General features: G+C 39.1%; 1 protein-coding gene across 10 annotated transcripts; it reads left to right on the top strand.

Moving 5' to 3' along the window:
* The first annotated feature begins 3,163 nt into the window (after positions 1 to 3,163).
* LOC108266430 (uncharacterized) lies at positions 3,164 to 15,475 on the top strand. Of its 10 annotated transcripts, none has more exons than XM_053680765.1 (15): positions 3,166 to 3,423; positions 4,282 to 4,311; positions 4,835 to 4,879; positions 4,979 to 5,023; positions 5,127 to 5,171; positions 5,572 to 5,613; positions 5,814 to 5,864; positions 6,594 to 6,632; positions 7,917 to 7,961; positions 8,141 to 8,185; positions 9,819 to 9,944; positions 13,478 to 13,600; positions 14,093 to 14,143; positions 14,237 to 14,481; positions 14,884 to 15,475. In XM_053680765.1, the coding sequence occupies exons 2-14, from the start codon at positions 4,293 to 4,295 to the stop codon at positions 14,374 to 14,376; spliced, it is 816 nt and encodes a 271-aa protein (XP_053536740.1). In that variant the 5' UTR covers positions 3,166 to 3,423; positions 4,282 to 4,292; the 3' UTR covers positions 14,377 to 14,481; positions 14,884 to 15,475. The 10 variants fall into 10 exon arrangements, with proteins under 10 accessions (XP_053536742.1, XP_053536740.1, XP_047012235.1 ...); XM_047156278.2 differs by having other exon boundaries at positions 3,167 to 3,423; positions 5,575 to 5,613; positions 14,909 to 15,475; XM_017469733.3 differs by having other exon boundaries at positions 3,167 to 3,423; positions 14,909 to 15,475.
* Positions 15,476 to 17,731: the final 2,256 nt, after the last annotated feature.

The following is a 17,731-nucleotide window of genomic DNA, read 5'->3' as shown; positions in this document are numbered from 1 at the left end:
TCCCCGATTCTTTGTGTGATGACGAACTATTTCCCCCAGCAAAGCAAACTTATTGGTAATCGATGGCTTGGTGGAATCTGCCAGTAAAAACGATGAAGTACTGTAGAAAAGGCTTTTACAAAATCCACCCACCACTGAAATCTCAGCGTCATCTATCTTGTTTAAAATCATCTATCTTGTTTTTCAAGGCAAGACCAGTAGAACAATCAACCTGAACACCAACTACATGTTTCTTTTTAAAAACCCTAGAGACAAATTACAGATCAGCATACTGGCCTTTCAAATGTATCCAGGTAAAAGTGAGTACTTTTTAGAATGTTTTCAAGATGCCACCGCTGGACCTTACAGATATTTACAAATCAATTTCCAAAAAAGTTGGGACGCTGTGTAAATAAAAAAACAGAATGCAATGATTTGCGAATCTCATAAACCCATATGTTATTCACAATAGAACATAGAATACATATCAAATGTTTAATCTGAGTAAATGTACCATTTTAATTTTGAATTTGATGGCCGTAGCACATCTCAAAAAAGTTGGGACGGGGCAACAAAAGGCTGGAAAAGTAAGTGTTACTGCAAAGAAACAGCTGGAGGAACATTTTGCAACTAATTAGGTTAATTGGCAACAGGTCAGTTACATGATTGGGTATAAAAAGAGTATCTTAGAGAGGCAGTTTCCAGAAGTAAAGATGGGCAGAGGTTCAGCAGTCTGCGAAAAACTGCATCTACAAATTGTGGAACAATTTGAGAATAATGTTCCTCAATGTAAAATTGTGAGGACTTTGAATATCTCATCATCTACAGTACATAATATCATCAAAAGATTCGGACAATCTGTATTAATAGAATCATTAATAGCCTAATTGGAAACCATCCAAAATTGGAAATAATATTCCATATCAAGTAAGGGCTAGTAAAGCAAACACTGAGCTTCACCAAACTTTGCATCCCATCGCCCCATAATCTTTTAGTTTATGTATGCATATATATATATATATATATATATATATATATATATATATATATATATATATATATATATATAAAATATATATATATAATGTACATATATATGTTTTGTTCTTCTTCAACACCACAGGGCCTTATACAGCAGATGCAACACATAATCTAAACTCAGTAATAAACTGATTTAAAAAAAACCTGCTGTAATTTAGCAAAAAAAAAAAAAAAAAAGTCTACCATTGGTATGGTGAAGATTTCTGTAATGAGATGTTTATTTAACATTTATGGAAGGAGTCTCCAGTGTCAGCATTTTGTAACAGTCAGTAAGATTTCCACCACAGACTAAGATTTTGCACGGTATCTCGGTAAAACGACAAGCTGTGTTTTCTTTTTAACTGGAAGACATTGGGGAAAAAACGAGAGGCTGCTGAGGGAACAACTGTTAATAGCTGCTAAAATCTGATAAGAAGAACTAACTTGTCTCACTGCCAAAATGTAACGATAAATGGATAAAATATATAATGTTAATTAACATTTTCAAATGGTAATCACTGTGGTATAAGAAAAATGAAACACTTTGTGATGTATTATAGGTAAATAATCAACTTATTGTTTATTTTCCAATCGCAGCACTCCCCCTTACATATTTTGCAGTATCTACTTTCCATACTTTAATAAATAGTATAGATGACAACAACTCAATAGATAACAAGATGCAAAATTATTATTTTTTTAAGTATGCTAAGTGTATTAAATTACCACAGGAAGCATTAGTTTAGCATTGTTGATATTAAAGATGCTTCACCCAGTACTTATGAATGTAGATTAGTAATTTTGTTATTTTTACATTGAGTATGCTCAGTATACACTTGGTTATTGAGCGAATAATTTCACGCTCATGATTTTTCATTGAATGACTTGAAAATGAAGCTGTATCTAAAAAGTTGTGACATCTTACAGCATGTGATGACTCAGACTAAAATTGTCTGTCAGTTGCAAGTACAGGGGTGCAGTGACTTTTAGTGGTTAGCACGTTCGCCTCGCACTTCTAGGGCCGGGGATTCGAATCCCGCCTCCCCTAAAAACTTAAACTATGATGTATTCAATTTTTTTGGTGAAACATTTTTACACTAAAAAATACAGAGTATATTTTAAAGCAGTGAAATCATTGAAATATACCTTGGGAACTGAGTAAATAAGTAAAAAATTTAAGTAGATCTGGATAACTACATTTAGTACCATGACATAAAATTGAGTAAATATAATTAATTATATAATTAATATAATTAAGTAACCCTAAGTGAAAACCACACACACACAAAAAAAAAATTAGTAGATATAACGGAAAACATATGTAGAATTATCATTCTATATCATTATTTGCATATATTCTAAAACGAAATACTGCTTTTCCATAAACAGGGTTGCCAGGTATGATGTCCATTAAAAACCATCACAAAATCCCAATGGTCAATAAAACCAGTCACATTTATGAAATATAGTAATATTTACAAGCTAACATATTACGCTACATTTTTAATGAAACATTAAAGAATGCAGTTTTCCTAAATATTTTCCCCCAAATCCTAAAACTGTATAGTATGATTAAAATTGTATAATAATAATAGTACTAGGTCACACGGTGTCTTAGTGGTTAGCACGTTCGCGTTACACCTCCAGGGTCGGGGATTCGATTCCCACCGTGGCCCTGTGTGTGTGGAGTTTGCATGTTCTCCCCGTGCTGCGGGGGTTTCCTCCGGGTACTCCGGTTTCCTCCCCCAGTCCAAAGACATGCATGGTAGGCTGATTGGCATGTCCAAAGTGTCCGTAGTGTATGAATGGGTGTGTGAGTGTGTATGTGATTGTGCCCTGCGATGGATTGGCACCCTGTCCAGGGTGTACCCCGCCTTGTGCACCATGCTCCCTGGGATAGACTCCAGGTTTCCCCGTGACCCTGAAAAGGATAAAGCGGTATAGAAATGGATGGATGGATGGATGGATGGATGGGACTACTCTTTTTGCTCACGTCTGCCCTCAGATAGACAACATACTGTCAGCAGGCCAGTGTCTATTATGCTAATACCTGGTAGGGCGTTGGGCTCATGAATATTAATCACGTTGTATGTGTTGTCCCAAACTGATTTGCTGATGTCAAAACACCGATGGTGAGCGCTAGCCAATGGGAAAACGGCTTGCGCATTAGTTCCAGTGACATATTTCCTCTTTTCGAATCGTTTGCTGGGAGCTTCTGGCTTGTGTCGAGGTTTAAATTATTCCGTTCCTTTCTTTATCCGTTAACAATTTCGTTTTCATTTCTTTTAGTTTCACTTTCCTTTCTGCTGTAGTTTCATTTTTTTTTCGAAGAACGCTTTTGTTTTTGTTTTTTGACTAAAGACAGCAAGTGGAGTCCACCCGTGTCGGATCCGTCTGAATAATATCAAAAAATCTTCGACAGAGGTACGTTAAACACCCAATATGGCAAACATTCAGCTTGTCTTATCTCTCTGAAGGAGAAGATTGCAGCATTAGAGGTGCGCATCCAGACCCTAGAGAGGGTTAGGGAGAGTGAGAGCAGCATGGTTTCTGTACGGGAAAGTCTGGACGCCTCAAGCTTCACGTTTTACGCATACGCTAGGAACAGCGTACATCAGCAGAGTGCGCGCGTACTGTACGCGTGACGCAAATTTCGTCATCAGCAGAGTGATGCCATCTGTGATGGCAAAATCTGCCATCACTCTGCTGATGGCAGATTTCGCCATCAGCAGAGTACGCGCGTACTGTACGCACGCAGCCAGATCTTTAACCGCCTGTACTTTGTACTCGCAAGTGTGGAGAGCAGAAGGGGTGAGGATCACTGGCATGTCAGAAATATCATGTGTAGCTGGGCAGAAAAGAGAAAGGGGGAGAGAGCGATAGAGAGGGGTAGAGATTATTGTCCTGTAATGGTTAAGTCAGAAGGTAAAACAGAGATGAGTGCTCACTGGCACATCAGGCGGCCAGCCACTCCACCAAGTTTATGGTTGTGTGTGTGTGTGTGTGTGTGAGAGAGACTCAGGTGAGTCTGAAGGCCATCATGGCCGTGGGTGATGGGAAATGGAGTCCATGATGTGGTGAGTTCATGGCATGAGAGAAATGTTCTGAACTAGCAATTAAAATCGAAATAAAAACAATGTAGTGTTCAGGTAATAAATGGTTTCGTATTTTTAATCCGCGATGTGTATTCGAATTAATCCAGTTGCCAATCTTGATGGTGTTTTTCGGCGAAAACCTGGTGCTTGCTATTTATTTAACACTTTATTATTTTGTTCTTTGCAGAAACTGAAACTATGCCACTGAAGAAGACAGGTGAGAAGATTATAATCTTTGGTGTAAAAAAAAAAACAACCAAACAAACTGCTTTCTACACCTTTGAATTTCTACAATTTGAATAGTTCTGTTCACACAATGGGTAACATTTCCTTTAAAATTCTACAGTAACATCCTGTCAGCAGAGTTGCCAAGTAGTCACTATCATTTCTATTTACAGCGTTTATAGTGTCGTTTTTGTTGATACCATAGCAATAGCACATTATACTGCATATACTTATATATTCATAACAGTGTATTACTGTAAAACGCACCAGTGCAATCTTGCATCTTATATTGTCATTTTAATTCTCTGCCAAAATTGCTTTAAAAAAAAAATCATAACAAAAGAATAATAATAATAATTTAAAAAATGGTGTTTATTGAAGGATTCTATATTACATTAAATCACAAAATTGGAAAGTTAATTATTATATTGTCATATCACCCAGGGTTAGAATTAGAATTAAAAAGTTGGTTAAATGTGTGCTTGTTTAATTGCTTGCATTCTTCTTTCACGCAGTCGGAGGAAAAATGGCTGCAAAAAAGAAAACGAAGGCTAAGACAGGTCGGTATTTCTTAATAATGGATTTTCAGCTCAGAACTGGATGAAAGATGCCGCCAAATAGCTGCACATTTTTAACGCCTGCATTCTTCACTCACACAGCTAGACCAAAAGTGGCTTCAAAAAAGAAAACGAAGGCTAATACAGGTCAGTATTTGTTTGTGCTGTGTATCAGGACCAGACCTGGTTAAAAGATGTCGCAAATATAGTTAAAGTGTTGTTTTAATATGTGCATTCCTCATTCATACAGTCAGAGCAAAATCAGCTTCGAGAAAGAAAACAAAGACTAAGCCAGGTCAGTTACAGGTCAAAAAACTCTTAGTAAAGATACATGTCTATGTTTGGTTCATATTTTTTTTTTTTTTTTTTTTTTTTTTTTTTTATTGCCTGAGGAAAAATTTTTATCTGATCGTATTTAAATTCTGACCTCTAGTTATAAAAACAATGCTGAAAATTTCTACCATTTCTGCAATTTTCTGAATCTTGATTATGATTATTGATTATGCGTTTCATTCTGTTGCCCTTTAATACAGACATGTTTCCCACTTTCCCAGAGCCATATTGGCATTTTTGGCGCTGATGGCTCAGTATATGAAGAAATTTAATTTAGTAATTCAAGCATACATAACTAATAGATGTGATTTGTATTGGACATATTTGCCATCTGTTAATGTTCAGATTCTGTTTTCATGCAGTAGAAGTGAATCAGGGACCAAAAAAAGGAAAAAAAGTTACAGGTCTGAAAGCTTCTATTTGTATATATGTAGTACTATATACATTATAATAAAAAAACTGCAGCAGATTATAGTCGTTGATTGCTTGTTTTATTTGTATCCAAAACAGTTATGATCTACTGATTGATTGATGAATCTTGTCCATTTGATATATTTGATTGTTAATCTTGGATTGTTTTACTCCTCCTTTTTTGTTTGAAAAGTTCAAGGAAACAAGCCTGCACCTCCCAAAATGAAAGCAAATCCAAACACAGGTCAGAAAACTCTTATTACATTCAATAAATCCCTCCCACTGAATGTATGAATGAATGAATGAATCTGCAATCTCTATCAAGTATTTGTCTCACATTCTGTAATTAGTATTTTTCCATATTTATTAAAGCTCATTTCAGCCCCTTTTAGTCCAGTTTAGTCCGAATTACTTTCATCAAATATAAAGCAAGTATGCATTAACAATTGCAGAAAACAAATGAAATAGTCTGCAGCTGTTGTATTTACTTCTTTTGACTTCACAAATCAACAAAATGTGTGATTTTTGGTCAGGGTGTACAGACTTTTTGCATTTTTTTGTAGACCCAAAATGATTGCACTTATCTTTCTTATGGTCATAAAAAAAAAAAAAATTAAGTGTCTCTTCATGCAATCATTCATTTATTTATACCATGTTATTGTATAATGTTGAATATTGCAACGTTTGATTTGTAGTAAAGATTTTAACAAACAAGAAGCCCAGATCTGATGCAGGTCAGAAGTCCGGTTACTAATTCATTATATACACTCTTTTCTTTTGGAATCTTTCTCAACCATTAACATTTTCAGGGCTTACACTGTATAGTTTGCCAAATAATGAACGAATATTTATTCATCTGATGCTTGTGCTTCTAGGAGAAGCTATATGTCTATTTCTTTCTGGGTTGTTTTTTTTTTTTTATACATCACCTTCTGTTAGTGTTTCATGATTAATTCTAATGCTTGAATTGTAGGAATGAAGTCAACAAACAACAAACCAAAAGCTGGTGCAGGTCAGGATATTACATTTATTACTAAAGATAATATATATATATATACACACTAGGGAATTTAGTCAGCGGTGGGAGGAGCACAGACACACAGGAGGCCGTTTTAGTGTTTTCCGTAGAGAAAATCTTTATGACGGACGGTCTGTAAAGGGGGTGTGGGTGCGTGTGTGTGTGCGTTGAAGTGCCACCATGTGCTCTCCGGCCGTCCAAAACATTGGTGGTGCTGAAGCGGAGCTGTCTCTTCAGCACCACCACGGGAGGAGCGATTTTTGTTTCCTGTGCGCCGGCCGTCAACCTGACGCTACACTATATGTATGTATGTGTGTGTGTGTTTGTGTGTGTGTGTGTGTGTGTGTGTGTGTGTGTGTGTGTGTGTGTGTGTATTTATTTATTTATTTATTTATTTATTTATTAGATCGATCTGCTGTCTTATCTGTCTGTCTGATTGATGTAGTACAATAAATACAAAAGAAGCAATACAAAAATACAAGCAAGTCTCTTACAGAATCGGATGAAATTCTTTCTTTTTTTTCCTCAGATATTCGATCCACCATTTTTCACTGGTTTTGGGTTAGTTACTGCTCCAAGTTCACTCCAAATAGTCTCAATCGTTCGTGCTCCATTTGTGCTGCTTCGGATTTGGAGATAAAAGAATATTTATAGGTCATTCTGAGGTCACTCAGCCAACCCCCTCATCCAACCCCCCCCCCCCCCCCATGCTCCAGATTCATCCCAAATAGTCTCAATCGTTTGGAGCATGTGGGGGGCTGGTGACGTAATCACATAGAACTTAATGTCTAATATTTTTAAAAGGGAAGCAGCACAAACGAAGCGTTTATCGGCAAAGACGGAGCACAAACAAACGAGACTATTTGGGGTGAATTTGGAGCGTGTGGGGGGGCTGAGTGACCCCAGAATGACCTATAAATATTCTTTTAATATCTCCAGAACCAAAGTAGCACAAATGAAATTTTTTACAGCACAAACGATTGAGACTATTTTGCCGACGTTTTGCGTGGGGTAGGGGGGGGGGGGGGGGGGGGGGGTAACTTCACGCAGTTGGGTTTAGCTGATGAGATACAACAGGGTGTCAGCAGTTAAGTACCTCAGTACCCCAGTACCAAGGTGCCACTATTGGTACCTTTAGCTCAATTGTTAGTCTCTTTAGATAAACCTTAAAGATGTGATTCTCAGCTTCAGTCATGTCCATTGCTGAATGCTGTAAAATATGTCCAGATATAATTATTATTAGTGTGTTTTAAGACTTGCATTTTTTTGTTTATACAGTGAAAAGAGTGGTGGGACCGCAGAAGAGAAAAAATCCTAATCCAGGTATTTGAGAAAGAAAGAAAAAAAAAATAACAAGCATGTCGGCACTATCTCAAAATCAAATTTAGAAATCCAGGCCTTGGTAACTAATTAATTTATGTAATTAATTGATGTATGTTTATTCACCCAGAAATTTGATGTCAGCATGTCATATATAAAGCTTACATTCTTTGTTCATGCAGCAGAAGGCCAGAATCTAGCAAAAAAGAAGAGAAAGTCTCCAGCATGTGAGGATACATCATACTTTCATAATTATTTGTGTGCAGGTTAGGGATGTCACGATACCAAAAATCTAGTAGTCGGTACCGATACCATCAAAAGTACACGATACTCGATACCAAAGTCTATACCATGGTGTGGTTTAAAAAAATAAAATAACATTACTCTCTCTCCTGGAGGACATCCTCCTCTGGCTGATACTGATAAAAAAAAAGGGGGGGAGGGGTATTTTAGTTTTCAAACAGACACACACACACACACCCCTTATACTCTGAATACAAGCATTAGTTTCAATTCACTGATATAGATTAAAAGCATGAACATTTGAATAATTATTAATGACATTAGGCTACATGTTGATGACAGGACACGGGCTGAATGGCGATGCACGGTGCTCATTAGTTTATAACACTGGAATGCGTTAGCATCGTTAACAAATAACCGATTATCGCAAACATTGCATGGAGCATAACGTTAGCTGGTTTCATGCCCACAATGCCAGCTGCCTCAAACAAACATAATATAGGACAGTCTTTCAGGTGCTTCGCCAAATTCCAGGTGTTTCCTCGCTTTGTTTGAAATGAACGATAGCATTGGGTTGCGCACCGGCTTCAGAGCATCAATTATATGTTTGTCAGCCGCCTCGAATGCGAAGTATTTCCATATTTGACACTTACCACCTTTCCTCTCAACGAGTCGGGGTGGAGCTAAACTCGTCACCATCTTCTTGTTCTTCTTCTTCTTCACTACTTGTGGACCGACTAAAACACTTACGTGTACTTGCTGCCCCCTTCAGTTCCGGAAGAATTGCAACCTCAGTACCTTCATAACCAAAGGTACCTATGCTACTGCCGAAAAACAAGCACCATCACGTTTTAACAATGTTGGTACCGACTTGGTACCGAAGTATCGGTTCTCATGACATCCCTAGTGCAGGTAACGTGTTATCACTTTAATTTATAATAATATAATTATAATAATAGTTTTTATATTTTGTGAGAGTTGTTCATGAGTCCCTTGTTTGTCCTGAGCAGTTAAACTGCCCACTGTTCTTCAGAAAAATCCTCCCGGTTTCTGCTTTTCCAGCATTTTCTGCATATTTGAGTCCTTTCCAACAGCGGCTATATGATATTGAGATCCATCTTTTCACATTGAGAACATCTGAGGGACTCGGACACAACTATTACAAAAGATGCAAACATTCACTGATGCGCAAGAAGGCATTAAGACATTAAGAGCCAGGGGGGTGTAAACTTTTGAACAGGATGATCGGTGTAAATTGTTTTTATTTTGTCTTTTGAGAAACATCTAAATATGTTATGTAGCTTCGAAGGGCAGTACTAAATGAAAAAAAAAAAATCTTTAAACAAAATTATGAGAATTCTGAGGGAGCTCCCTGTTGCTATATGTTGTGTGATAGGGGAAAACTAGCTAGTGGGTTGGAATCGGCAAAATGACCAAAATGGGGGTACAAATAACTAAATGAATTAAAAAAAATTTTAATTGGAAAGCTTTAATAGAGGACACAGAGATGATATGAAATCGTCAGTTACCGATGAATCTTCAGATTAAAAAGCACTTGGCAATTAAATACCCCTTTACAAGAGAATGTTTTGACATGTGTTTTTGTTTCTACTTTAGGTAATACGCAAAGCATGTCCGTGATGGCTCTTCCTAAAGTCCAGCGATCAATTGCATCTCCTCCGACCATTCTTCCTGTTTGTATGAGTCAGTTCCGATTAAGTGATTCACAAAAGTGCGATAAAGGCAATACTTTATTCCAATGCTGTTTGTAAAAAAAAAAAAAATTACTAATTATGTACAGAAAGATTCGGTCATATAGATAATAATGAATTTACATACTGTTTTGTTGACAACATCTGCATTGCAGGGAATGTTGATCACTTTAGCACATGGGTGTATTTCTGATGATACTTTGTTGAGACCAATGGGGGAAAATAGAGTTCCCTTTCAAATGGAACTCAATGTTGGGAAGCACCCTCGTGCACCGTCGTATCTGAAGTCTGTGTGAAATCATGCCTATATATAATCTTTTCTGTCCCTCACCTCTTTGTAAGTATGAGTAAGAGATAGTTCAGGAAGTGTGCTACACCTTGCTCCCGTTTTATTACAGGGGCGCTGTACATACTTTTTGTGTGAAGTGTGTGGGAGTGGAGCATGCGATGGAAGCATCTGAGGAGGCTGACTGCGCTCACTGTGAATGCTTCACAATTAGGCAGCTCCGTTCTCTGCTTGCTCTCTTCTCAGCCGAAGGGATCCCGTATGGATCTGGTAGAATGAACAGTACGGGTACTTGGTTATGCCGAAGTTGGAGGAAGCGCTTGCGAGCTACCTCTCTCCATCGACAGCAGGGAATTTAGGGTAAGCCTTGTAAGGCCACCTCAGCGTTGGTTGGCAAAGCCTATGCAGCAGCAGGTCTCGCTTGTGGGTCATTACATAGCCCCCAGTGTTACTGTAGGGCCCCCTTAGCCAATGTTGTCCCAAGTTTTCAGTCTTCTCTGGTCAGCCAGCTGTCACAGGGCAATGAAAATCTGATTCTTTCCCTCCAACGGAATATGGAAAATTTAACGACACTAAAAGACCATCTGGCAGCGTGGAAACTACTGACAAATGTGTCTCCATGGGTTCTGTCCACCATAGAAAAGGGTTACCAGATCCAGTTCAGAGCAAGAGTCAGCACAGAGCAGAGCCCAAAGTTAGCTCAGGAAGTAAGATCCCTCTTGGACAAAGGGGCCATAGAACAAGTACCCCTTTCACTGAGAGAGGGAGGTTTTTACAGTCATTATTTTCTGGTCCGCAAAAAAAGGTGAGAGTATGCGGTGAATTTTAGATCTGCATCATCTGAACTGTACTCTTCGGTTTGGAGGCAACGCGTACCAATATCGGGTTCTTCCCTTTGGTCTAGCCTTGTCCCCTCTCACCTTCACAAAGTGCGTGGATTCTGATCTGGCTCCCTTGCGACTCCAGGGAATCTGTGTACTAAACTACATGGATGACTGGTTAATTCTAGCACGATCCATGGAGTTGGTGATTCAACATCGATATGATGTTTTCGCCCACATGAAGAGCTTGGGGCTCAGGTTGAACCCCAGAAAATTATGCTTTCTCCAGTGCAAAGGACGACCTTTCTAGGGGTTATATGGGATCCTACAGTGATGACGGCGTATCTACCTCCAACACGCGTAGGGTGTCATCATTGAGTAATATAAAGCAGGGTCTAGGCATCCCATTCAGGCTCTACAAGAGACTGTTGGGGCTTACGGCACCAGCAGCCATCGTCATACCGTTGGGCCTACTGCACGAGACCATTTCACTGGTGGCTGAAAAGTCGGGGTTTCATCCGAGGACAAAACCCCTGAGAGTAATCAACGTCATGTGGCGATGCCTACGTGCTCTGAGAATTTGAATGTGTCCCCAGTTTCTAGCTTCTGGTCACACACTAGGGACATCTCCTTATCGCAAGACAGTAATGACGAACACCTCCCACATGGGCTGGGGTGTGGTCTTAGACAGACGTCCAGCTCACGGTCTCTGGAGTTGCCCTCATCTAGAGTGACATATTAATCGCCTAGAAATGCGGGCCATATTCCTAGCACTCAAATTCTTTCTTCCTCAGTTGAGAGGTCACCATGTGTTAGTTGTGACAGACAATACAGCGGTGGTCTCATATCAAGCACCAGAGTTATGTTCGCACCCCCTGTTCAGGTAGGCACAACTAATTCTTCTCTGGGCGGAGGGAAAGTTTTTGTCAGTGAGTGCAGTGTCACTGCTCCCACAATGCAACTGCTCCTACAAGTTCTAGCTAGAGTTTGCAAAGACCGTCTTGGTCTGCTGTTAGTAGCACCTTACTAGCCAGCTCAAATATGGTTCTTGGACATTATATCCCTGTTAAACGGCACTCCCTGGGAGATTCCTGTTCACAGGGATCTACTGTCTCAAGCCAAGGGTTGATTTATCACCCTTGGCTGGAACTATGGAAACTGTGGGTCTGGCGCCTGAGGGGCACCAGCTCATAGATTCTGGTCTCTCAACCGAGGTTGTAGAGACCATATTGAATGCTTGAGCACCATCCACGAGGAAATTGTATGCGCTCAAGTGGCGACTTTTTGTTTTGTGGTGTGAGGAACGTCAGTTAAACCCAGTAAACTGCAAGATAGCTACAGTCCTGGAGTTCTTACAGGGATGTTTCTCAACAGAGTTGGCTCCTTCTGAAATTAGGGTCTACGTGGCATTTCGGCCAGCCACACCCCTATTGATGGAGCCTCTGTGGGGCAACATCTAACATCGAGGTTTATGCATGGTGTCAGTCGGCTGAGGCCCATCTGCAGACCACGCATACCTTCCTGGGACCTTTCTGGGGTCCTGGAAGGTCTGTCAGGCACCCCATCTGGGCGGTCGCCTCCTCGAAGGCTTTATCCAAAGGAGTACCCTTAGAGAATGTGTGTGCTGTGGCAGGGTGGTCTATGCCACACACATCCATTCGATTTTACAGTTTGGACATGGATTCCACCCCAGGCTCGAGTGTCTTGCAGTGACCGTCAGGCTCACGCAACGTTGAGTTCCCTTTGAAAAGGAATGTAACCCTGTTCCCTGAGAAGGGAACGAGACATTGCGTGGTTTTGTTATACTGGGGCATGCCTATTAATCGTGTCTTTGCTTCAGATAATAGAGGCTGAGGATGGTTTACAGCCACCATTTTATAATCACACAACGTACAAAATGCCATGTCACCTGACCTCAGCAGGCCTATGAATAGACACACACAGACTTCAGATATTGGTCACACGCAAGAGCACTTCCCAACATGTGAAGCTCACGCAACGTCTCATTCCCTTCTCAGGGAACAGGGTTACATGTGTAACCCAGACATTTTCTGCACTAGATGTGTACATATTTACATGGCTTGTACAATGATGTGTATACATGTGCTATGTCTCAGTATGTAGTAGTGTGTGTGTGTGTGTGTGTGTGTGTGTGTGTGTGTGTGTATATATAAATAAATCCTCATTCTTAAGAAGATGACCTTCAAATAAAGAGTTACCCAGACAGTATTATTGCCCATAATTTATCAAATTTATTTCTCTACCTAACATGCCTGTTCCAGCTCTAACTCAACCCAGTGTGCATGTTGTTGCGGTTCCTGTGGATCAGTTCTTAAGTCTTTCAAAAAATTGGTCATTTGAGAAAATGTATCTAATTTTAGTACAGTGTTGTATATAAAAAGTTGCCCAGACATTATTGTTGGTTATAAATTGTAACATTGTTTTCTCTATTAACAGGTAACGTCACGGTTCAAACATCTGCCAGGAGCGATTCTTGCCAGCCTTCAGGTGGCCCAATGAATCGATTTAATAACGGTGACGCGATCAACCAAGGAGTTACTAACAATGCTGCAGTGTGTGGTAAATATTACACCTACTATTTAAGCATGTCAGAAAATAGAATGATAACTGTGTATTATTCCACTTAGCCCCACCCTCCAGCTGTGTACAATTCCGCCTAGCCCCACCCTCTAGCTGTGTATGATTCTGCCTAGCCCCACCCTCTAGCTGTGTATGATTCCGCCTAGCCCCACCCTCCAGCTGTGTATGATTCCGCCTAGCCCCACCCTCCAGCTGTGTATGATTCCGCCTAGCCACACCCTCTAGCTGTGTATGATTCCACCTAGCCCTACCCTCCAGCTGTGTATGATTCCGCCTAGCCCCACCCTCTAGCTGTGTATGATTCTGCCTAGCTCCACACTCTAGCAGTGTATGATTCCATCTAGCCTTAAATTTGGCTCAGTAAATTCTCTAAGGATTTAGAATTGTTATTGTTCTCAACAGTGGAGTTTTCTGTTCTCAACAATGTCTTTCCTAGAAATTTCACATTTCCTTTTTTATTCTGTTTTTCAGCACAGAGAGATAAGATAGACAACTCTCAATCTGGAAGCGACAATATTCAAGGTACCTCCACTTCATCCCTACCAAATAAAACAAAAACTAACAATCTTGTATTTCACCTGTTTTTTTTTTTTTAAACCCTTTTTGAAATTACAGATGAAAACCTGTTGTTTCTAAGGAAAAACAATGTTAAGTTAATCGACAGGCTAAAAAATGTCGTCGAAATCCTTGATCGCCTCCAATTAACCAACGAAAAAGCAGCGATAGTGCGAGCAGAGAAGATCAGGAGAGGATGAGGAAGCTTCTGGAGTTCACGACCAGCACACATGGTGCAGAACGTCTAGTCACAGCCTTGTGGAGCTGCGCAAGCGATGTCATGGAAGACCTGACCAACACCAACTGTGAGCACACACTTAACATCCTTAACGACAAAACAAAGCAGTCATTTATATGCCATGAAATAGATTTATAGGTGCACTTTAGTGTTACTCCGCCCCCTAGACGCCGCCTCCTAAAGTTACATCAGAACATGAGGAAAAAGAAAATCAGCCACCAAACGTGTCTTGTCTGATCTCATCTTATTTGTGATAAAATAACAATAATGGAAATTCCATTTTCACCTAACTTAGCGCCTCTTTAATCAATCAACTTCAGATTACTATATTAGAATATTTAGATTTATATTTTAGAATATTCAGTAGTCTGACCCTAATATATACATTGGTGTGGTATATTTTAGCCACTTTAAACCATGATCTACTTTAGAATTCAGGAATAATTTTTCCGTTTCATTGCCGTTAAAGTGTCATGTGTTTTGTTTATGCTTAGGAAGATCAACGAATAGATTCCAGCTCTGACGCATCACTTCGATTTCATCGATGAGTGAACGTCAACGGGTCATATCATTTTTCTAATGTTTTTATCTAAAGTTGTTTGTTGTCTTATTTTATTATTATTATTTTATTTTTTTATTTTTTTTACATACATGTATTTTTCTATACCCAAGATGTGACTTCTGACATGAAGTTAAAAAAAAAAGGGAAATTTTTATATCAGGTTCTTAAATAATGTTTTTAAAGAAATTGCTGACAATCAAGCTCAAACTTTTTCCATCTCAAGCAAAGTCTATTTTATGCAAATAATTTAAGCAGTGGGTCTTCTTAGACATGTTACCTGTTTAGCTAAGTTCAATTGAACTCTTTATTAGTCGTACTCTAATACGCTAAGTGATGCACCTCCACCCACTTTTTAACAAAAGATTAAATAGTAAAGACAATTTTTCACAGCCTTCTTTGCTCATATTTACCAAGTCTGCCAATATTAGTGGAGGCCACTGTATGTAAATAAATAAATAAATTAAATAAATAAATAAATAAATAAAACTATACAAAAATGGTGGTGTTGAATATCTGTCTTAGTAAAATGTGGTTATAACGTTATGATCAGCCATCAACTGACTATAATATATCTATATAATAGTCAGCTGATGGCTGATCATATTGTGTTTTAAAAACTTGTTTAGTTTGCTCTACAGTCATGTGTGCAGCTCTACTCATCAAAACGTTCTCCAATTTCTACTTCTGTTAGTTGTCACTGTGCTCTCCTTATCAACAGGTGGCAGCACTACACAACATGATCATCCTCTTGATCTTAAGTACAAAATTATTTGTCATTTGTCGTGTGAAGAAACTGGATAACATCTAGAGCAAACCCTATGATGGGTAAAGCTTTATCTTGGCCAGAAATGTAGACAATGAGAAACAGTTTCGTAGGTATTAAAACATTCAGGGGGCATGCGTCTATGGGTAAATAATCAACAACAGGGTGGTGTGTTGTACCCTGGTACCCCAGTAACAGCATGCTCTGAAATGTTTGTCTTCCTCTTATAATCCAGCAATTTGGCAGCATTTACAATTTCTCATTTATTAATCATACTGTTTATCCATTCATAGATGCATTTACATGCAGCTGGCACTATTTTCAGACCTGCGCTTATAGAAAATGAGTCAACACCTTCTGATCAATCAGAATTAAGCCGTGATGAGGTATAAAGAAACCCTTTAGTTTTAAATCAGGTAACATACTTGACTGTGAGGGGAAAAAATTGGATGTTGCTGACAGACTCATGATGTCATTCTTCACTCGCAGCCTGGGGCTCCAAATTGGCAAAGCTACTACCTCACAAAGATTTCTACTGAAGGTCGTGAGTTCAAATCTCAGCACTGCCAGGCTGCCACTGTTGGGCCCTTGAGCAAGGTGTTAACGCTCAAATGCTCAGTTCATCATGAAATGAGATCAATGTAAGTCGCTCTTTATAAGGTCGTTTACCAAATGTCATTTCTCTCTCTTTCTCTCTCTCTGTGGACTGACTTCACCATGTACCAATAAATGTGTCCCTCAGGGGTTCATTTTTGCCATCTGCATCTCTGTGAGTATCACTTATGTCTCGCAGATGTTATAAACATGATTGAGAGTTTGGACGAGGGCTTGTTGCTGCATGATTTTTACAGTTTCGACACACGATGTCTACACACATTAAAACAGGAGCACGTAACGGCTCTTGGTGTGTACAGTACCGGCATAATGTTCTGACTGGCACTAACGCTTCTAAACACATGAATTATGAAAATAATATGACATTTAGATATGCTGTAAGAGAAGCATGGGTGTGAGGTAATTTATTCCTACTAACAGTGTAGTAGTTGCACAGAAAAATTCTCAGAGGTGAGTCCCAGGCGTTTTTCATTTTGGCCAAACACCCCACATATTCAATTTTATTTTATCTGTATAGTGTTTTTTACAATGGACATTGTCTCAAAGCAGCTTTATAGAAATATATAAACACAGGACACGTACTGCACTCTCACGGCATACTAATCTGCATCTGCCATCTTCAGTTATGCGTGTATGTCTTTTGTTTACACTCATACCACAGCATGTTGAATGCTTGATTCTGATTGGACAGAAGGCATTGATTTCATTTTCTATAACAGCAGCTCGATGATAGTTCTGGCTGTAAGGCAAATCACTCTTTCTCATATATATGATCGTTTCCATAATAACAACAAACTAGCAGGGACTTGTGTGGCAGACGTGTTGTTATTTAACCAAGAAAAAAAAAAAAAAAACGTATGATTGTTGTTTGTTATGCGTTCTGTACAGGGACACTTAACATTTATGAAATGAGTCTCCAATGTCAGGATTTTCTAATCGTTCAGAGGTGACGATGTACATACTGTACAGTATATTTCCCACCACATGGAGTCTATGGTCTTACAGTAACAAGTGAAATTCTTTGCCTTATTGCCTTCTCATGAGGGGAACGACTGTTTATAGTTGCTCTAACGTGAGTAATCACAGGAATTGACTTGTTTTGCAGCCATTCAACAACGTTGGTAAATGTAGGTTTATTTTCAGGTTGCCGTGCTAATAGAATACTAAGATGAGCTGGTATTGGCGTATAATTAATTTGGAGGTGTAACACAGTTCATACAGGATTTTGTGGAAGGTTTTTTTTTGTGATTGTTGCGGCCAAAAATGTTTATTGCAGCTTTTTTTTTGGAAAATTTGCGAAGCGATTTGCGAAATTTTTGGGCTTATTCGGTTTTTTTGTACTCGAATTGGCAAAATTGCAATCGCACAAAATTGTTT

The sequence above is a fragment of the Ictalurus punctatus genome, chromosome 6 (genome assembly GCF_001660625.3).
Source record: "Ictalurus punctatus breed USDA103 chromosome 6, Coco_2.0, whole genome shotgun sequence".
Lineage (NCBI taxonomy): Eukaryota > Metazoa > Chordata > Actinopteri > Siluriformes > Ictaluridae > Ictalurus > Ictalurus punctatus.
The sequence above is the reverse complement of the archived record's forward strand: the minus strand, read 5'-3'. Positions and strand labels throughout refer to the sequence as shown.

Excerpts from the sequence above, each read along its gene's own strand:
- LOC108266430 (XM_053680765.1), top strand. Across the intron at positions 5,865-6,593 it reads GAAAGCAAATCCAAACACAG|GAATGAAGTCAACAAACAAC; the intron begins GTCAGAAAACTC and ends CTTGAATTGTAG. Across the intron at positions 8,186-9,818 it reads GAAGAGAAAGTCTCCAGCAT|GTAATACGCAAAGCATGTCC; the intron begins GTGAGGATACAT and ends TTTCTACTTTAG.